The sequence below is a fragment of the Myxine glutinosa genome, chromosome 5 (genome assembly GCF_964187855.1).
Source record: "Myxine glutinosa chromosome 5, kmMyxGlut1.1, whole genome shotgun sequence".
Classification (NCBI taxonomy): domain Eukaryota; kingdom Metazoa; phylum Chordata; class Myxini; order Myxiniformes; family Myxinidae; genus Myxine; species Myxine glutinosa.
Genome location: NC_136265.1, coordinates 38,179,394 through 38,201,407, shown reverse-complemented (window position 1 = coordinate 38,201,407; position 22,014 = coordinate 38,179,394). Strand labels below are relative to the sequence as shown.

Sequence of the window (22,014 nt, the reverse complement as noted above, 5' to 3'; positions counted from 1 at the left end):
ACGCTGAGCAGGCTCCCTGAGGATGGTCAGAGAGATGTCCACTTTAACAAGGACATGATCAGATGATCCGATCGGAGCAGAAGAAGAGCAGCAGACATTTTCAGGGAAGTTAGTCATAACCAAGTCCAGAAGAGAAGATGTTCCGTTGACTGAGATCCGGGTCGGGAAATTGACAGATTGTGTCAGTCCCAGTGAGTCGCAGAAGTCCTTTGCTGAGGAGCCATGGCTGGTGAGAGAGGTACCCACACCCAGCCAACTGGCATGATGACAGTTGAAATCACCACATATGAGGAAGAGAGAGTTGGGATGAGTAGATAGAAGTTGGTCCATATCATCAGACAGCGAGATGTAGATGGAGTCATCACTGTTTGGTGGACGGTACAACACACATATGAACAAGAGGTGGGAGCGAAGGGGAAGCCATAGCCAGAGGTATTCCTGGGGGTGAGGTGGAGAGAGTGCAGTGCAGGGCGAGTGAGGAAGAGAGTTTTTGATAAAGATAGCAACCCCGCCTCCAGGACGAGGCTCAGGTCTATCATACCGGAGGAGGGAGTAGCCCGGGAGAGATACTATGGAATCAGAGACATCATAAAGGAGGAAAGTTTCTGTTAAGCAGATCACGTCTGGTTTGACAGAAGCAACCTGTATGGAGAGATCAGTTAAGTTTGAACGAAGGCCCCGGATGTTTGAGGTCCATACCGTTAATGAAGAGGAAGGGGGAGCATCAGATACAGAACAGGGGGGAGGAGGGGTAGGGTAAGATGTGGAAGAGGTGGAAGAGGTAGGGAGAGCTGTTGAAGGTGTGTCAGAGATTTCAGAATAGCTCGGAGAAAGGGAAGGATGGGGCGGACAAAAGGTTTGATGGTGATTGGGTGAGCCACAATGAGGTGTTATTTGAGGAGGGGGAAGAGCGAGGCAGAAGGTTGGGGGAGATGGAGGTGAGAGTTTGAAGGGGGAAGAAGCGGGGAGGACGCTTTGAGGAGGGGGAGTGAGAGGGGGGAAATTGAGAAGCAATGAGGGTGGGGAGATTTGAAGGGGAGGGGTGAGGGGGGAGTTTGGGAGGGAAGGGACAAGGGGAGGGATTTGAAAGGGATGGGATATGGGGGAGATTTGGAGGGGAGGGGTGAGGCAGGAGTCTAGGAGGGGAGGGGCGAGGGGGAGTCTTGGCGGGGAGGGGTGAGGGGGTAGTTTAGGAGGGAGGGGGCAAGGGGGGAGATTTGAAAGGGATGGGTGATGGGGAAGATTTGGAGGGGAGGGGTGATGGGGAAGATTTGGAGGGGAGGGGTTATGGGGAAGATTTGGAGGGGAGGGGTGAGATTGGATTTTTGAAAGTGTACGATTTATGGGAAACGAACATTTATTGCAAAATGAGTTTCTTGTGACCTTCGAGTTAAAAATACGTTTAAGGACGCTGGATGGAGGATGGAGTGCAGGAGAGTTTAGGGAATGTAGAAAAAAGGCACTATAGGAGATGGATATTTTTTTGGGGATGAATTGATTTGGTGAGCAAGTCGAAAGCAGCCTTTTAAAGAAGAAGAAGAAAAAGGTGTTATAAAATATGACGGAATACATAACTTGAGGGGAAAGTGTAAACATTGAAGGTTAATGAGTGAAAACTATCTGGGGAAATGGGGGAGAAACACGTGGTCGAAGAACGAACGAACGAATAAGAATGAATAAATGAATGAGAACAGAGAAGGAAATGTTTTTTTTTTTTTTTTTTTTTTTTTTTTTTGAGTTGAGATTTACACAAGGAAGTAGGCTATGGGTGAAAAGACTGGGAATACAGAGAACGAAAGTTATTGGATCACAACCGACGGACCACTGAGAGAAAAACAAAGCCTCAAGGTTGTACAGTGCACACTGTACAAGGCCTTGCTCGAGACACGGCAAACAGACGATCAATTTATGAAAGATAAACACCGAGAAACAACCAAAGTTGCACACAATAACTTCACACACCGAAAGATAAATACAGTTTCGACAAAATACAATTGTGAACAGACTTAACTTCGAAAAACGTGGAGACCGTGGAGACCGTGGAGCTTCGAAAATCCCTGCCGCCGTCTCCAAGATCTCGCGAGATCTCTCAATTTTAGGTCAATCAGATGAAAATTGGCGATTTTACGCAAACTTGACCTTTGGATCAAAAATAAATAAATCAGGTTCTACCTTTTGATCCGTGAACCAATTCAGTGATGCAATATGCAAATTCTTAAATTTTATGTCAATCGGATGAAAATTGATGATTTTATGCAACCTTGACCTTTGACCTTTTGATCTAAAAAAAAACAATCGCCTTGTAGCTTTTGATTGGTGAACCAATTCAGTTACCAAATATGCAAATTCTTTAAATTTCAGGTCAATCGGGAAAAAATTGGCGATTTTATGCAACCTTGACCTTTGACCTTTTGATCTAAAAAAAAACAATCGCCTTGTAGCTTTTGATTGGTGAACCAATTCAGTTACCAAATATGCAAATTCTTTAAATTTCAGGTCAATCGGGTAAAAATTGGATATTTTATGCAACCTTGACCTTTGACCTTTTGATCTAAAAAAACAACAACCAGCTTCTAGATTTTGATTGGTGAACTAATTCAGTCACCCAATATGCAAATTCTTAAAATTTCAGGTCAATCGGATGAAAGTTGATGATTTTATGTGATTCCGACCTTTGACCTTTTGACCAAGTTATTAATTTGTCTTCTCTATATTATCATAATAGAGATTTAGTGAAAATTTGATGACAAAACTGAAATGGTAAAAAAGTTATGGCACGGACAGACACACACACTCACAGACAGACTGACAGACAGACAGGCAGACACACAGAAGTGATTACAAAACCCGTCTCCTGCTGTGCAGGGGATGGGCTAACTACTTCATGGTGGTTAGGTTTATCATGGAGTATTTCCTCTTTGAAAGGAGCATGGAGAATATGGTAATCTTTTTTATCGGGCGGGCGATAGTCTACCACATGGTAATTCTATCTGAGGGTAGGATGGGGTGAGAGATCTCCATTACGAGAGAATATGTAACATAGCAAATGCATATTGGTAATTAATCCTGGGAGAAGGTTTACCATAGCTTTTTTTTAAGGTAGTTTTTCCCTTGTAAATTGGCTGTTTGAACCCCGGCCGAGTCGCACCGGATACTTTAAAAATGGTACGTGCCGCTTCCTCACTTGACACTCAGCACTTAGAGGATAGAGCATGGACAAGCAAGCATTTGATGGCAACCACAGCGCAGGCGTGAATTGGCCTAATGGTTACTCCTGCGTTGAAGTTCCCTTTGAGGGAAAGATATGTTTCAACCCTCAAACTGGTCGCAATTAGGCGGTGGCTGCCAAGGGACTCTTCATGCGCCAGCATACTGTCACAATTATTGGTCAAATACTACAAGGTCATATATGACGGTTACACCACCATTCCCTCAACAGACCTTGCAAAACTAGCGGGATGGAAAATGGCAGACATGGAGCCAAACAAAGACAGAAACACAAGCCAGATCAAGCTCCTTTCAAAAAAAATTGGCATCTGTTCATAATTAACATGCATTTTGAAGCTTTCGCGGGCAAGGCAGTTGAACTTGGGTCTATTGGCCAGACGGCCTTCACACGAGGGCGATTCGGGCAGGAATTTGCTCAGGGTGTCGGTGGTAATTGGTCGACTCGACCGGACGGGACACGCATTGATGCCTTCGTACTCCTACAGGCAAGAGTACTCAAAGGCAAGTGAAAAGACCTCCAGGTTGCTATCCTGCCAGCCCCTAAAGACAAATGCCTTTCTTGCTTTCTTAATTGAAAATTGAGAAACCAAGAAAATCTGGCGGTTCCTCAGTTTCCATGTGATCGGCAATTTTGTTTTTATGGCTGCTGTGAAAGAAAGAGTTCATAAAAGTTTCAAGTAAAGCTGGAAAGCATACCCGTGGTTTATTGAAGTCCAACTCAGTGCCATTCAAAAATCGCTTCATTGTGTGCACAGCTTGTCTCCGACAGCGCGAAGGTCTGTGTGTTCGTTAGTCACTACTTTGCACTCCGTACATGGTTTTATTCTGCTGGGAGGCACGCCCCACCTTTTTTTCCCAGGGTATCTTGCAAGAAGGCCCCGCCCCAGGGACCTTTGCCATGGTTCCGTTTTTATCGAAGCATCGCTTTTTCCAAACCCAGTTTCTAATGCTCTGCTGAGAGAAAACTAAGTCACTTTGTCGGAGATTTCACAGATAGGTCACAGATTCCTCAGAATCTTGGCTCTTTCAGTTTGAGCGGCAGGCCTGCCTAACCGGTTCGTGAAAGGCTTCGGCCAAAAACATTCTTCGCCTCTCCCCGCAAGAAGATGCGATTTGTTTGGGGCCCAAAAAGAGGTAGTTGTAGTTCCGGAGGAAACCCATTTGGAAACGAACAATGTGGCAATTGAAGCAATAGCCGAATACAACTGTATTGCACCACTTTTTCACGGAAAATGATCCTCTCGAACCCAAACATTGGTGTACAAGGGGTGAGCAGCAGACCTATATATATTTTTTGTATGAGGTTTAAATTTGAAAACTATCCTGATATGCCACGGGCTTATGGGATTTTTGCCATGTCTCGTTTTAGGCCGGATATATAGGGTGAAAGTGATGAAGTAGGTCGACTACATATTCCAGAGATCAAACACCCTCGCTTCTGAGCGGTCCAGTCAGGATTTGGTTTCCGATCCAACTTTATGTGTTGGTTCCCCTTCGTATTCGAAGAAAACCGTTCACATGAAACATGTGGGCCACCTGGTCAATTTGTTTAGGGCAGAAAGCGCTACCCAGACTGCAAGCACACTCTGAGATAGCAAGTGGTGAAAACTGGGGACTGGTGTTAAAGAACCACCAAGAAGGTGAAATCGACCATTTGCTACCGAAAGTCTGAGCAGAAACTTGTACTTGGTTCAGCGTTCCAGCGATAACTATAACCTACTGTTTGAGAAGGACAACGAGGGATCTTTAATGTCTACCAACTATTGGTAGAAGGAACGCCCAATTTAAAGGTTTCCAGTGGCACCATGATGATAGCTTGTAGCTGGGCTGAGATTCAAACCCAGGACAGATAGCTCAGAGATGATAGTGTGCATATCTACGGGCTATCCTGCCGGCCTATATACGTGAGTATACTTATATATATATATACACATTACATGACCAAAAGTATGTGGACACCCGAACATCACACATCTCATTCCAAAATCATGGGCATTAATATGGAGTTGGTCCTCCCCCTTTGCTGCTATAACAGCCTCCACTCTTCTGGGAAGGCTTTCCACTAGATGTTGGAACATTGCTGCGGGGATTTGCTTCCATTTAGCCACAAGAGCATTAATGAGGTCGGGCACTGATGTTGGGTGATTAGGCCTGGCTCGCAGTCAGGGTTCCAATTCATCCCAAAGGTGTTCGATGGGGTTGAGGTCAGGGCTCTGTGTAGGCCAGTCAAGTTCTTCCACACCGATCTCGACAAACCATTTCTGTACGGACCTCGCTTTGTGCACGGGGGCATTATCATGCTGAAACAGGAAAGGGCCTTCCCCAAAACTGTTACCACAAAGTTGGAAGCACACAATCGTCTAGAATGTCTTTGTATGCTGTAGAGTTAAGATTTCCCTTCACTGGAACCAACGGGCCTATCCCGAACCATGAAAAACAGATGTATAAATGCTTGTCCCAAGAATGTGTCCAAAAATGGCAATTTGGTGGCCATTTTGTTTATGCTAATTAGAAGGTCAAAAACTCAAAATTCGGCTTGGTAACTGGGTTAATCGAATTCAGCATACCCTAATTATGTTAAGAAGTGAGGTTCCCAACTTTTACCCAAAAATGCACCGAGAAGCTTATGCATGTCCTTTTTCCATAAATCCGTCTAGTCTATTGTTTAAAAGATTGCTTTACACAGGTTTATCATAACACTTCCATGTTCAGGCCTCAAGTGACTATGTTGCTCATACACTGCCGCAGTTGAGTAATAGGTATTATGAAGATCATATGTCATATGCAGGATCATATGCAGGCTGTGTATTCCATTGGTTCGTTTCTCCCCGACCTCTAATCCTCCCCGTCTCGCTATGATCTGTGCTGTTGCTATTTTAAACTTTAATCTAGAAATGTGTCACGAAGATTGGCATGGTACGATCCGTCTGTTGCTTTTTAACTTCATAACGTCGAGGTACTTCAGCTAGTGTTAAAATAAATGAAGAGTTGGAAAATTAAATAACCCCTTCACTTATGGCTTATCTCCATTTTGATGCAGCCCTTTTTATTTGATCTTTCTAAATTTCTTCTTTTCTGCACCGCTCAATTGCAAAGGCAAACCTTCCCTATCTATATCTTCTCAAGGGGATGGCAGGGTGGCCAGGAGGTACTCACGCTTGTCTTTTAGTTATGTAACCTGGGTTTGAATCCCACCCCAGCCATAAACTATCATCCAGGTGTTTTACAGGCAGGGCGATTCATCAGTGTGTGTGCCGCCCCTCGGGTGGACGTTAAGCCTGGTGTTCCATCTGCTAGTATTAGTTGGTGATTGTTAAAGATCTCACTGTGTCCTTCGCCAGAGTAGGCGAGCTATTGCCGGCATGAATGAATGAATGATCGTTTTAAGGCCATTTTCCCCGCTCGAGCAGGAGTTAAAAATTGCGGGCACCATGACAATCACGGTTCCCTGTTTGAGGCAATGTTTTTATGGCCGGATGCCCTTCCTGATGCCAACCCTTGGTCGCCTCTTACGATGTGCAGGGATACGGTGTACCTATTCTAAATCGGGGTACACACCGTGATCATTCATCCCAGCAAGCTGGTTCTCAATTTGCCGACCTCGGAAGGATGACAGGCTGAGTCAACCCCCCTGGTGTTAATTCAGCGATCGACCAGGATTCGAACCCAGGATCCTAGGATCCAAAGCCGGCACCCTAACCGCTAAGCCAACACCAGTCATCCTGGTCAAATTACAAATTCCTGTCCGACTAACTTCTGGGAAGGCAAACCATCTAGTGTCATCTTTGCAAAGCTGCCAGGGACCTGCATTCAGGCAGACCACACAATCAATCAATCAATCAATATTCCCAAGCTCTTTCTCTTTTTTCATTCACAATTGTTATCTTTTCTAATTCTCCACTTTCTCGATGTTGATGGTGTGCGCATCTGGCGTGGATGGTGTACCTCCATTAATTACACTTTATTTTCTCTGCGGTTTCTGCGATATGTTTTATGGTTAAATCAATCCTGTCTGATTGCATGCTTATTCCGACGTGCCTTTTTCTTCTCTCAATGTTGGCATCGTTGTTATACACTTGGGGTGTGTTCCATTAGCAAGCGGCTCGCTTTCCAAGCCTGTGATCTGTATCAACCGCTTTGCAAGCCGTTTGCCTGTCGGCTCGGCAAATGGAAAAAGCGATTAAGAGGTTCTTCATTCTGTTAGCAAAAATGGCCATCGTAGTCCGATTTAAAATGACACTACAACCAATGAAATGTTCAGAGGCATTCCCATGTGTTACGTGTTACCTCCCCAAACTCCAGTTACAGTGCCCCTCAGGGTCTCGAGAGGGAACGCGGCAGAAAGATTTGTTATTTTGAGTGTTCTAATAAACCACCAATGCAATTGTGGAGAACAAAACAAGTAATTGTATTAATAACACTCACATACACAATAATAACACTCTTAAAGAGAGTACCATGAAAATATCACTTGCATCAAATGAACAATACTTATGATGGTACCATCATTCCCCAATGCTCTCAAAGCAATAAACTCACGGTACGCCAAACGTGAGTGGGATGTAACAGTCCCCAAAGTCCGTGCACAAATCCCCACATGGGGTGAAGTTCGAAGTCGTACAGAACAGCAAGAACAGGCAGGTATCGGCGCGGCAGCGGATGAGGAGTTATGAGGTGAGAGGTCGATATGGGACTTGAGCCGATATGGAAACCAACGGTGATCCACACAATGATGTCGATATGGGAATCCCAATGACAAAACACGAAGCACCAGGCAGACGGCCTCCTCGAGGAAAAATGGCGAATCGGCCTGTAATGGAGGCGCTTGCTTTCCCGCCAATAATAGCTCACGCTTGGTAATAAAACCTGAGACCCAGGTTTAATTGCAATCGCAATATAGGACGATGTCATGGGCAATCCCTTTCACGGGAAGCCTCAACTCATTCACGACCAATATCAAAAAAAAGTCCGCTCACAGCCTCGATGCGACTCACGGCTGTCTCTCTCATGGCCGTGTCCTCTCACTGCCGATGTCCTCCTCTCTCCTCTTCCGGTTTCTTTGCCGCGTTTTCCTTTTTCCTTCACAAACATTTATTTTTTACCTTTTACTAAAGTCATCTCCATTTCACACAGAAATGTTACCAACAACATTACCTAAAACTAAAAATCCTACAAGTATATAATAACACCAAAGGCGAAAGTGACGAATCCGTAACACCTCCACCCTAACTCTAACCTTCAAGCCCTCAAGGAAGAAAGTTTGAACACGGTGAAAACTTTCTTTCCATTCAAAAAGTATCTTCAAAAACCAAAAGTAATATTCACACCCATAAAACTACAAATCAAAACTATGGCTGATCAAGTTCCATAAGCTACAAAAATTCCAAACAATGCACAGTAATCCTCAAAGTTAATTCACTCTGGATAAAGCATCTGTGACGACATTGTCTCTGCCCTTTACATGCCTAATTATTTCCAAGTTCAACTCTTGCAAAGACAAGCTCCATCTCATCAACCTCTGATTTTTATTTTTCATTTTTTAAATGAAGCTTAAGGGGTTTTGGTCAGTGAAAACCTTTCACCTTTACAGGGTTCATCCGGTAGGGGTGTTGTTCCATGGGAGTGGCCTCCCCCACATCAATATCATGACATACCAGATTGGTACGACCAGATACATCTCTGCACAAATGCGCAAACTCAGAAATTAGGTGGGATAATTGTCCTTGTTGTTCCCTCGGCAAATTACCTAATTTCTGGTCTAGGTTCCTTAACACTTCGGTGTTCGTCAATCTGGGGCAAGCCTGGTCATCAATGCTATCGAACTTCACACTGGCCTCAATCTCTGGATTCTCTTGCACACCGACTACAGGTACGACAGGTGAGACAGGAGCCATTTTTTTCACAGGCTTCCTCTCATAATATTTATTGAGTCGGTTCACGTGACACTGCTGCCGCTTTTTCCGTCAGTTTGGAGTTGTCACCACATAATCCGTTTCATTGACCCTCCTTTTGATGGCATCGGGACCAAAATACCTCGCCTGTAGCGGATGACCTGGAACTGGAAGCAACACGAGCACTCGGTCCTCAGGACTGAAGTTTCTCATCTGAGAAGTCTTGTCTCACCTTCATTTTGTCCAGTGCTGTTTTCAACTTTCCTCTCGCTACTTCACAGACCTTAGCCAATCTGTGCCTAACAGTTGTCACATACTCAAACACAGCTGACTGAGACTCCTCCTTTAGCCACTGTTCCTCCACCAGTTTCAAAGGTCCTCGAACTGCATGTCCAAACACGAGTTCAAAAGGACTAAATCCCAATGACTCCTGAACAGACTCCCTCGTAGCAAACAGCAATAAGGGTATTCCCTCATCCCAATCCTTGTCACATTCAAAGCAGTAAGTTCTGATCATATTCTTTAATGTCTGGTGAAACCTTTCCAAGGCTCCTTGGCTCTCGGGATGGCAAGTACTTGACCTCACTTGCTTCACTCCCAAAAGGTGTACCACTTGCTAAAAAAGCTTTGACATGAAGTTGGAACCCTGATAAGACTGGATGACCTCAGGTAGGCCAACCAGGGTGAAAAATTTAATCAAGGCCTTCGCAATAACAGTCGCAGTAATTTTCCTAAGAGGCACCACTTCTGGGAACCTAGTGGAAGCACACATGATGGTCAGCATATACTGATGTCCAGCCTTAGTTTTAGGTAAAGGACCAACACATTCAATAATGACCGGGCTGAATGGTTCTTCAAAAGCTGGAATCGGTTTTAAAGGCGCTGAAGGAATTTTCTGATTAGGTTTGCCCACAAGCTGACAAGAATGACAAGATTTACAGAATTCCGCCACATCACGTCGCAATCCTGGCCAGAAAAAACGTGCCAGAATTCTTACACACGTCTTGTTCACTCCAAGGTGCCCGGCCAAAGGTGTCTCATGTGCTAACCTCAATATCTCCTTCCGGTACCGTTGTGGCACCACAATTCGGTAATGGACTTTCCACTCGTCATTCGCTGGTACCTCAGGTGGTCTCCATTTTCTCAAAAGTATTTCCCCTTTCATGAAGTTACTAACAGGTACCTTTATAGCCTCTTCCTCTATAATGGCTTTACCAATCAGACTCCAGAGTTCAGAATCTCTGTGTTGCTCTTCAACAAGTCTCTTTCAGACAAGAACCATTTGTTCAGCCTCGTTCCCAGATGTCTCCGACAGACACTCCATTTTATCCTTTGGTCCAGATGAAACCTTATCATTATGTTCCTTGGTGTCGCTCCCTTTCCTACCGTGTCTCCCAGACCTTTCCTCCTATATATCTTTGGAACCCCAATCCACATCACCTTCCTTCTCATTCTCTTCAGAGTGCTTCCTATCCATAGCACGAGTCACTGCACGTGATGGAAAGATACCCAGAATTTCCTGCTCTAACTGCCAAGCTGCCAAGCGCTGGTACAGGTCTTCTGGGCGTTCTGGGCATCTAACTGCCAAGCTGCCAAGTGCTGGTACAGGTCTCCTAAACGGACATCAGACAAATCTAGGAAATGTGCGCCGGTCGACTGAAAACCGAAATGCAGGCGGATGACTTGCCATATATGATCTAAGGAGATAGAATGATGGACGATCATGTTGTGTGCAATGACAGGGCAATAATTGGCTATTTGACCAAGCATCATCTCCAACGCGTTGACGTTTAGCTGAGCTGTGTGGCAATTGCCTTGAATAATATCTTCACCATCATCGGTGAAGCCCTGGAGAGGTGTTGTCCTCGTTTTCTTGAGCCATTGTGAGCCAGTCACAAGAAATGGGGTGAAAATCGGGGCTAGCGATACCATGTAATCAGTAGCAGACTGGGTCTTAAAATCGGCCCAGGCATCCTTCACCTAGGTCGGCCCATTATTCATTTATATGTTGCCTATCTGAGAAAACAGACAAAATGCTTGAAAAAAAAAACTAAATAAAATCCACTAAAAATTAAATTTAATTTCAGTAACACAAGCACATGTCATGTCCAAGAGAGTAGGTGCCTGCGCAGTTCGCTGCTTCTGGCAGCCACACCATCAATGATATCCTTAGTGTCAAGTTTGGCCAGGATCCCTTTTTCCACAGACATCAACATGAACGCCTCAAGATGTGCTTGTGTCATTGTACTTCGCAGACGGCTTTTGGTTCTCTTCAAAGCAGAGAAAGACCGTTCACATGCCACTTGTGACACAGGCAGCGTTAGCAGCAGCTTGTAGGCAAGCCCAATGCTCTTGTAGGCATCAGTGAAGAGGTTCAACTTGACGAGCACCTTGTAGCAGCAGAGAGGACAGGCTTTACATGACTTACATGTACTTGACAGTCTTCCTGTCCTGTTCAGACTCACGGTCCTCCTGCACTGTATAAGCATCTGCTACTGATTGTTTCAGTGTTGACCATTGTTCTCCAAGGCTTCGCAGTTCTTTTCGTAGTTGTTCCGCAGTGACACCATCATCAAATCTCAGCAAATGTTTATGCAGCTCTTCCATAGCTCCCGATGGCACTTGATCAAAGTTCCTTGGGTGAAGAAGTGAGAGATCAGCATACAATGTTGATGTTGCTGATCTGTCAAACCGCTGCTCAATGCTGCTCACAATAGTGTCCACTATTCGGTTGTACACTTCAATGCGATGCTTCTTTACTGGGTCAGAAGCTGATATAGCCTCATCTATGGACAGTTCGCCATCAATGCGTTTGTGCCGTCTTTGCCGTTTTATAGGAAGGGACTCTTCCATAACATCCATTTCATCCAGCTGGTCATTAGCCCATTGAACAAACTTTGCAGCTGCATCATGACAAGCTTGGAAGTCATCCCGTAGCATCTGCATATTCTCTAGCAATTCATCCACCATCCGGTGCACAGTCAGCAGATCCAGTTGCACAGTTTGTAGATACTTGGAGAGCGCTGTAGTGCGGGAGAATACTTGCCGATATACTTGTGCAGTCAGAATTGTTTCAAACTTCAGGAGACTGTGAATGTATCCCTTTACCTTGGCCTTAACAGCTGCTTGGATCTGATCAGCAACTAGTATGGCATTAAGAGTGGTGATAACTTCCATGAAAAGCACTCCAGTTGGGTTGTTGAATGAACCAAAAACCCTCTTCAAGGCGGCATCCTTTGACCACCATCTAGTTTCTCCGATAGTTCCCATTCGTTTCACAGTAGTGGAGTGTCGACTCCAGATGTTCATTCGCTGATAAGATTCCCGAAAGAATACTGCAATGTCATTCAGTAGTGAGAACAGTGATGCGCTAGTCACCACAACACTTCGGTAGCTTCGGTCACAACGAGATTTAACGCATGTGCGTGGCACCAAACATGGATCTGCATTGGAGCTTCCTTTGATAGCAGAGTACTGAAGCCTTTGTAGCGCCCCTGCATGTTTGCTGCACCATCAGTTGAGTTTCCAACACAGTTTTTGAGGTCAAGATTCAGTCTTCAGACTAACAAGACTTCAGATAACTAACAAGACTTAAGGTAACTAGCAAGACTTCAGAAACAAGTCGCACAAAAGCTTCGCCAGTAGATTCTTCACATTTCACCACACTCACTAATCTTTCTTGGATAGTGCCAGTGCTATCAACATATCTAGGAACAACAGAGCACTGGTCTTGTGTTGAGATGTCTTGAGTGGTATCAATTTCCACAGCAAACATGTCTGTTACTTGTTCAGAAATCCACTGACGTATCTTATCCCAGATAACTGTGATAACAGAATTCCCTGTAGTTTTAGACAGCAAAGTTACCAAGGAGCCTCGACCTCGTGAACTCTTTGCCTTCTCATGTTGCTTCTTGCTGTTCTGGACAACGTGAGAGAGATGATCGGCTGTGCAGGAATCATACTTCCAAAGTAGTTTTACAACTTCCAGAAATGTACCATGGTCGATCTCCTCATTGTCAAGTGTGTATGCTGCTTCTTCATTACTTCCTCTGTAGCTCAGTCCCCTTTTACCAATGAGTTTGACCACATCCACAACTCTTTCCATCACTTGTCGTCTCTTTCTAACTTCATCATGATGGCTACGTGCGAGCAGGTGAGAAACGCTGGACTGTTGTCGATCTACCAGGTATGCTGTAGAGCATCTCAAATGAAAAGAAGAGCGTTCATGTTCTTCAACACGTGTATGTACATGTCGCCAGTCAGTCATTCCCTCGATGAACGTGGACCAGTCTGACGTGCTGGAAAACGCCAAGCACACTGAACAGTGAAGAGAATTATTGCCCTTGTTGTATGACAACCACCATCTGTTTGTACCATCTTTTCGCAGGAAACACCTCTTGACCACTCGGTTGTCAGTTTTTTGATTAGGGTGGTAATTCCAAAACAGCAAACAATCTTCATCACTACATGGTTTCTTAAAGTAGTTAATCGAGGGGTATACCTCCTCTGCAAGTGGAGCAGCTGCAGCAGGTACATCTCTCTCAGCTGACCGCACCTGTTCGTGTTCACCAATTTGCACTAATTCTGCCGATTCAGCTGCCAATTGATCATCTACCAATTCAGCTGCTGATGGTCCAGCTACCGATTCAGTATCCTTATCCCCGTGTTCACTGACTTCACCAGGCCCAGTATTAGTACTCTTGAACAGATCCAAAAGGTTTCTGCACTTTGAAGCACTATCTGACAGTTTCTTTTTCTTTCGATCACGCTCCTTCTCAGCACCTCCTTTTCTTCTCTTCTGGTTTGCTTTATCCATTGTTGGTTACAGATGCAGATGCTGGAAAAAAATTTTTTTTTTTTAGCATCGTAAGTCAGTTGCGTTTGCGACATTGTTATCAATACTAGATCAGTAGTCAGTCGACCTATCTAAACTTACTAGGCCCCTATATTCTAGACTCGCTACTCGCGAGTTACAAACTTACAAGCCTCAAGGTATCTAGATCTATTTGTAATTTGGTTGATGGCAGCACTGTGTCCTGCCTACTACGGCCTTGGCCTCGGCTATTTTCCAACCACTCTTGTGTTATAAACTTATAAGAATAGATCTACAATAGTGACAATAGTCAAAGATCTAGAACAAGATGTGCCAGATTAACTGACAATAACTGTAGTTCTGTCCTTACCTTGTGCTGGGCTAATGTCATTATGTTACATTGCAACTCTGCATCTCAGCCATCTCTTGTAACAGAATGCAATTCTTTTAACAATCGCCGACGGGTACGCCGGTACATAGATCTAGACGGCAAGGCCTGTTTCCTCACGTCACTTTTCCTTATGTACCACAACATACAGTGGCGCCAACAAGTAGGCTATAGCTATAGCTTCCACTGCTCAATCTTACTATAATTCACCAAATGTCCGTCTGTCTGTCTGTCCGTTCCAAGGTACTGCAAAAACTGCTGAACCGATCGCAACGATATTTTGGGTCGGGTGGTCGGGTGGGTAATCCTGGGATCTCCAGGAGTAAAATAGGGTATATTGTTTTTCCAATTTCAACTTTTATCTCTAGCATTCTCAGGTTTGGACTCCCACATAACGTTATTTTCCCGGGTGCCACACAAACGGCTGCACCGATCGCTGCATGGCTGCACCGATCGCTGCACAGCTGCACCGATCGGACTCGGTGACCTCGGACAAAGACCTTTTATAAGGACATGGGTTGAATCCCTGCTTGAGAGAATGCCAACCCCCTCCCCACCATCACGGCCGTCTCTCCAACTCACAATCCCACGAGATATGTGGAAAGGACGACCCAAAACCAATTATCTTCTTTTTGATTCGTATATAAACATCACTAAAAGTAAATAATGACCTCAACCAAAGTTCAAATGACGTGAGTTTAATCTCTACATGAGAGAATTCCACATAGCTATTTGGGCGGTGTATACGCTAACACGGTGTAATGGAGATTTTGTTTCCAGTTTTCGAAAGAATTAATCGTCTCTGATTTAGTAAGGCACGATTGTTTCGGAGCCCGATGTGAGTTTGCCATCGTCGTAAATGTAGATACAAACGTTACTCGCAGAAACCATGTCGACGGCTGTGTTACTCAGGTCGTAAGAGCCTGGGTGGTCCGTCACAATTTGTGAAGTAGACGAAGCACGAGGCCTTCGGCTGCAACACGTTTCGTCGGCTGAAAGGCTGGAACGTAGGGTCGAAATCGCTGCCACCACGCCAATTAGCTGAGATAGACCTTATCGTGTTCTCACTCCATCGGATCACAAACAGCACGCCGTTTCTGTGAATAGATCGAGCTTTATTGGGAGCTCACGCAAAGCACATCAAGCTCAAGGAAATCAAAGAGCGAAAAGGAAGATCATCAATGCGACAAAAAGGCACTGCCGATCATGCGCGGGACGGCGCCAGACGACATCACATCCTATGTACTAAACCAACAATAACCAATACTGGCGCTAGTTGTAAAAAACTTGATGTTGAAAACATTCTCAACCATTTCTCGGACATGCATTTGCCAATATTGTTCAAACTTGGCACACGGATAAAGAATGATAGCTTAAACATGCAAGGCATTTGTTTTCAAGATCAGATCCAAGATGGCTGACTGGCGGCCATTTTGTTACTTCAAAGTGTCCCCAAACATTTATTGGACATGCCTGGACCGATTTTGTTCAAATTTGGCACAAAGACAATAAATACATGAGAGTATACATATGCAGAAGATTTTGTTTTGTTATCAGACCAAAGATTTTATCTGACTGGCGGCCTTTAACTCCATACAGCAGAATTAGTTAAACCACGGGGGCTATGACATTTTATGTATTTTTCTCCTTGTTGAAACGTGCATTTTCACACTTAATTTTTTACTTTTCGTCCGAATTCTTCAAGATTTACAAATGTGCAAAACCCCTCCCTAAAATGCACAGTGTAAGGGTCAATAGATAAGCTTGGTAGGGAGCTCCTCCTTCTGACTCCCTCCCATTTATTTATCTTTCTTTCCCTCTTCCTCATACCCTGTAGCCGCTGCCAACACAATAAATTCGTTTGGGGGAACTTGTCACAACAGGATCGAGTAAAAGTGAAAATCCTGCTCGGACAGCATTTGTTTGTTGTATACAACAACAACAACAACATGCATTTTAAGGCCATTATCCCTGCTAGAGCGGGGGTTAGCCTTGCGGTCCCCATGACAATCTTCTCCATTTTGCCCTATTTTCTGCATCTCTCCTTGTTAACCCCCTTGCCTGCATTTCTTCTTCCACCATCTTTAGCCAAGACTTTCTCGGTCTTCCCTGTCCTCTACTTCCTTCCACATTCATTTCAATCACTCTGCTCAACCAGTTACTTTCATCCTTCCTCAACACATGACCAAACCATCTCAACCTGTTCTTCTTCACAGCATCAATCACAGGCTATATTCCCATCATCTTTCGCAATTCATCATTTGTCTTCCTCTCTCTCAACGATACTCCGCACATCCACCGAACCATTCGCATTTCCACCCTTTCCAGCCTTCGTTGCTGCTCTACATTTATGACCCATGTCTCGCTCCCATAAATCATAACACTTCTTACACATGCAGCATGCACCTTTCCCTTCAGCTTCAACGACACTCCCCTCCTCATCAGCACACCACTCAGTTCCCGAAAAACTTCTTCCATGCACATCTCAATCTAGCAACCGTTGCCGAGTCTGATCCACCTTCTCCATTCAGCATGTCTCCAAGGTAGCAAAATGTTTTCACACCTTCCAGCTTCACGCCGTCTCCAAGATCCAACTCAACATTTCCTCCATCTGCAGCTCCCTCTGTGCACACCTTACATTTGAATGTAGCTGCCACACTGGTTAATGACCCTCTCAGACCACTACATTTTTGATTATCCCACTCAGCGCACATTGTACATTGAATGGAGTTCACTCCGACACCCTTCCTGCACACAGCACATGGCCACTTCCCAGTTCTTTCCACCTCACCACATGCTTTACCACTTGCCATCACCTTCGTCTTTCCTCTATTCACCTTCAGACCTTTTGTCTCCATACATTCCTTCCACTTCTTCATCTTTTCCTTCAGTCCATCCATACTTTCCGCAATCAACACCAGATTATCTGCATACAACAACTCCCACGGTAAACCCTCCTCTACGTTCCGAGCCAGCACCTCCATCACAGCTACAAATAGTAGTGGACTTAGTACCGACCCCTGATGCACTCCCACCTTCACCTCAAACGCACCACTGTTCCCGTCCTTCGTCCTTACAGCCGTGCGCGCTCTTTTGTACATTGCCATCACTACTCTGATCAACCATTCCTCCACTTCTAACTTCCTCAATGCCCATGTCAATACTTCGCGTGGAACCCTATCGAATGCTTTGCCCAGATCAACAAACCCAAGAAACAACTTCTTCCTCTTCTCCATGTACTTCTCCTGCAACTGCCTCACAATAAAGAGCACGTCTGTCGTTCCTCTTCCTGGCATAAATCGAAACTGCATTTCGTCGATCTTCACCTTCTTCCTTATCCTCCTCTCCAACACCCTTTCCAATACCTTCATTCCATGCTCCAATAACTTTATCGCTCGGTGCGAGCCACACTCCAGAGGGTCACCTTTTCCCTTATATAGAGGGACGAGGGTACTCAGTTCCCAATCCACTGGAATGCGGCCTTCTTTCGCCACCAGATTACAGATCTCTGTCATTCTCTTCACACCCCAACTTCCTGTTGCCTTCAACATATCTCCCACAACTCCCGTCGGCCCTCCCGCTTTTCTACTCTTCATTGCTTTTATCCCTTCCTCAACTTCCTTCTCGGTTATCTTCTCTGCCGGTCCTAAAACTGGGTTACTCTCTATGTTGCCATCCCATTCATTCTCTGTATTCAACAGCATTTCCATATATCTTTTCCATCTTCCTTTAATTCCATCTGGTTCCACAACGATTTGTCCCACTTCATCCTTCAAGCAACTCACCCCCATCACATCACACCTCTCTTTCGCTATCTGCTTTGCCATCCTGAATACCGCTCTCTGACCCTCTTCCGAATCCAAGCGTTCTCCGAACATTTTCCTACATGCCTCCTGCGCCTTTGCTACCTCTTTCTTTGCAGCCTTCTTGGCTGCCTTATAACTTTCATGCTCTGCTTTTTCTGCTCCCGTACCCTTCGCCTTCTGCCACTCCTTGAACTTCTTCCTCTTCTCATCAAGCCTCTTTCCAACTTCATCATCCCACCACCATGTTTCCGAGTGCCTCGGTGGTCCTTTTGTCCATCAACATACCTCACCAACAGCTCCCAACAGACTATCTTTCATTGACATCCAACCACGTTCAAGCTCAACCACATCATCCTCTACCCTAATCAGCCTCTCTTTTAATGCCTCCCTTACTGTCACCTCTTTCAACCTTCACACCTTCATTCTTGGTTGGTACTTCACCCGCCGAGCTCTCCTCGCACCTTTCACCCTTATGTCGCAGACAACCAAGTGGTGCTGTGAAACAGCCTCCTCCCCCGGGATCACCTTTGTGTCCCGGAGGTGCCCCCTATCTCGCCTACGCACCATCAGGTAGTCAACGGTTGTCGTCGACCCACCTGACGTGTATGTAACAAGCTTATTATCCTCTTTCTGGAACTGAGTATTACAAATCAACAAATCAGCCCCATCAGCAAACTCCAAAATCCTTTCACGTTCTTCATTTCTCACACCATATCCGTAACCCCTATGAACTCCCTAAAAACCGTCCATACTCCTTCCCACATGTCCATTTAGGTCTCCTCCTACCACAACTTCCTCATCTTTCACGTTTTCCATGAGCTTCTCTATCGCACACCAGAACTTGTCCTTCTCTTCATCGCTCCGACCAACCTGCGGAGCATATCCCGAGATGACGTTCACCAAGAGCTTTCCAATCATCATTTCCACCATCATCAACCTATCACTCACTCTAGTCACACTCACCACACTGTCTACAAACTCCTCAGAAAACAGGACACCAACACCATTCACACCCTCTGGGCACCCTTGCCACACAAACTTGTATTTCTGTCCCTGCCTACCCTTCACCATTCTCACACCACTTCCCTTCCATCTCGTCTCTTGCACACAACATATGTCCACTCTTCTTCTGACCAAGACTTCCACCACTTCTCCTGATCTCCCTGTCATTGTCCCTACATTCCATGTCCCAAACCTCAGAAACCGATCTCCACTTCGGGCTGTACCCTGCCCATATGTAGTTGTAATTGTCATGGTTCTCTTTTTGAGGCAGTTTTTTCTGGCCGGATGCCCTTCCTGATGCCAACCCTCTTTGTCGCCTCTTACGACACGCAGGGATATGGTGTACCTATTCTAACCAGGGTACACACCGGGTACACCGGGTACCAGGGTACGAGCCTTGACCTCGTGTAAAAAAAAAACCCCCAAAAAATTAAAAAACAACTCCACCAAATTTCGTCCAAATCTCCATTTTTGAGATATCCTGTTCATAGACAGACAAACAGACAAACAGTCAGGGGTGAAAACATAATCTCTGTCCACCTTCGGTGGTGGAGGGAACCACTCCAATCCAAACAAAAATAGTTTAAAAAAAAAACAAGCACAATGCTTTTCACGGAACTTACCCAGCTGGGTACGCAACCAGTGCAGATTTTGGCTCACACGCCAACTTGATGATACTGTGAGCCTGATGATACTGTGAGCCCGATGATACTGTGAGCCCGAGGACCTTCTCCAGAGTGACCCTCTCCGTTGGCGGGATTGGTTTGCTCTCCTTCAATGACAGTGACGGAGATTGCAGCAGCCTCCGGATCTTGGTGGTATTCGCGGTTCCTTCGGTAGCCATACCACAGTCCTGATTTCTACCTGGAGCACACACCACTCACGAACCGCTCTGAGTCCAGGTGCAGCGGGGAAGTATCAGAATAACCCAAAATCATCTCCCTCCGCCTCAACATGTCGGGCCCGGAACGCTCGAATCCTAGAGATGCGCCGCCCAGCAAACGACGTCCAGTGCCGCTATCAGCTTGACATCGTATTGTATCATGCATTGTAGCTTGTTGTATCATGATAGCATTGTTTCCATGGAGACCGCCACTGTTGTTAAGCGGTGCCGAGTGCTGTGTTCCGTCGGAGTACTTGCCTGAGTGCTTTGAATCAAGCATGGGTGATACATGGTTGCAGTTACGAGTTTATGACATTTTTTTATTTGAATTCGTAGACACAATGAATGGTTGCTATGGTAACGATTTATAAGCCGACATGTTTACCGAGCAACGAGTGACACGAATATCATTAATGATTATATTGTCGCCTCCCCTGATGTTTACAGACATAATTCGTAGTCAGTTGCACGTTACACGTAATTTTACCGAATATTGAACTGTCCATGCTCATATTTGAGCAATTACGTTGATTGGCGACCGTTGCTGGGGAAAGGGAAGCCCTTAGCAACCAAATTTAACCTTTATTTTGAGCATTTCTCAGTAATGCTCAATTTTCATACTTCGAAACAGACATGTTTAACATATGTACGTAAGAATGTCATGAGTACTTCGCAAGCCATGATTTTAAGAACGAACCCGAGATCGATATGGAGGGAAAAAAATAAATAAATAAATCACGTCTCGTGGAAATATCGCGAGATTACGCCAGCGCTCGAGATTTGCATACTCCAGGGATATCCCCGATAACGAAGGCCGTTTGTGAGCAAGACAACGACGTATCAACTTTCTTCCTTCTCATAGTACGAATCTGTTGGTGATCTCACTGGAAGCACCGCTTTCGTTTCTCGCCCAGAGTCGCCGCTCCGGACGCCCTTTCCCTTCACAATCGCACGGATGTCCGCGTTTCTTATTGCCGCGTCGCCCAGGCCCTCCCGTCCGCCATTGCTCGGGACGTCGAGCCGTTGGCGGTTTTTTCGCTCGAACATCTCCGTCGAAAGCTCCCGCGGCGCTTTTGTTCTCGTCATGGCGGTTTTCTTATGCGATGCTTGTTACTTTGTCTTCGTTCCGAGATGAATGGCGTCCTTTTTATTTGCTATTGCCGTCGTGTGTGTTTATGCTAATGAGGCGCCTTGAAAGTTCAGACGCTCAGTAAGCGGACTCGGTGTTGTGCTTGGATCGTCATCCCGGGCGATGCTGTTCATTACGAGCAAACATCGTCGCAAACCTCGACCAACCTCGTTTTATTCGCTCTCTGCAGATGACGTCGTCGCAGCACCGAGTCGTCCCTCCTTAAACAGAAAAGTTTTGTTTGTCCCCACAAGAGACTTCTATGGGAATAAACGATGGACTTGCCTTTATTGATTCATCAAATTGTTCGTTTATTGATCCATCAAATTGTTCGTTTATTGATCCATCAACTCGTTCGTTTATTGATCAGTCTCGTTCGTTTATTGATCCGTCTCGTTCGTTTATTGATTCATCAAATTGTTTGTTGATTGATCCGTGTCGTTGTTTGTGTATCGATCATCAAATTGTTCCTTTATTGATCCGACTCGTTCGTGTATCAATCATCAAATTGTTTGTTTATAGATTAATCAAATTGTTCGTTTATTGATCCGTTTCGTTGTTCATTTATTGGTCAGTCTCATTCGTTTATTGATCCATCAAATTGTTCATTTATTGATCCATCAAATTGTTCGTTTATTGATCCATCAAATTGTTCGTTTATTGATCCGACTCGTTGTTCGTGTATCGATCATCAAATTGTTCGTTTATTGATCCATCAAATTGTTCGTTTATTTATCCGACTTGTTCGTGTATCGATCATCAAATTGTTCATTTATTGATGAATCAAATTGTTCGTTTTTGATCCGTTTCGTTGTTCATTTATTGATCAGTCTCGTTCGTTTATTGATCCATCAAATTGTTCGTTTATTGATCC

The 22,014-nt window shown here is 45.0% G+C and overlaps 3 protein-coding genes across 5 annotated transcripts in view; 2 read left to right on the top strand and 1 right to left on the bottom strand.

Annotated features, from left to right (window-relative positions):
• Positions 1-4,064, bottom strand: part of ADA (adenosine deaminase) — a 119,017-nt gene extending 114,953 nt beyond the window's left edge. Inside the window, exon 1 of one of the 2 annotated variants that reach the window (XM_078777904.1) lies at positions 3,925-4,064. In XM_078777904.1, coding sequence (XP_078634030.1) covers positions 3,925-3,956 — 32 coding nt within the window. In that variant the 5' untranslated portion in view covers positions 3,957-4,064. The remainder of the gene's footprint in view (positions 1-3,924) is intronic. The other variant, XM_078777902.1, reaches the window with a different exon arrangement.
• LOC144892253 (uncharacterized) overlaps positions 1-22,014 on the top strand; it is a 350,787-nt gene that overhangs the window by 321,705 nt on the left and 7,068 nt on the right. The gene's annotated exons all lie outside the window — the stretch shown is intronic.
• The window catches only part of LOC137427675 (zinc finger protein 512B), a 36,511-nt gene continuing 35,276 nt past the window's right edge, over positions 20,780-22,014 (top strand). Inside the window, exon 1 of one of the 2 annotated variants that reach the window (XM_068117310.2) lies at positions 20,780-20,872. The gene's annotated coding sequence lies outside the window, so the exon portion shown is untranslated. The remainder of the gene's footprint in view (positions 20,873-22,014) is intronic. The other variant, XM_068117311.2, reaches the window with a different exon arrangement.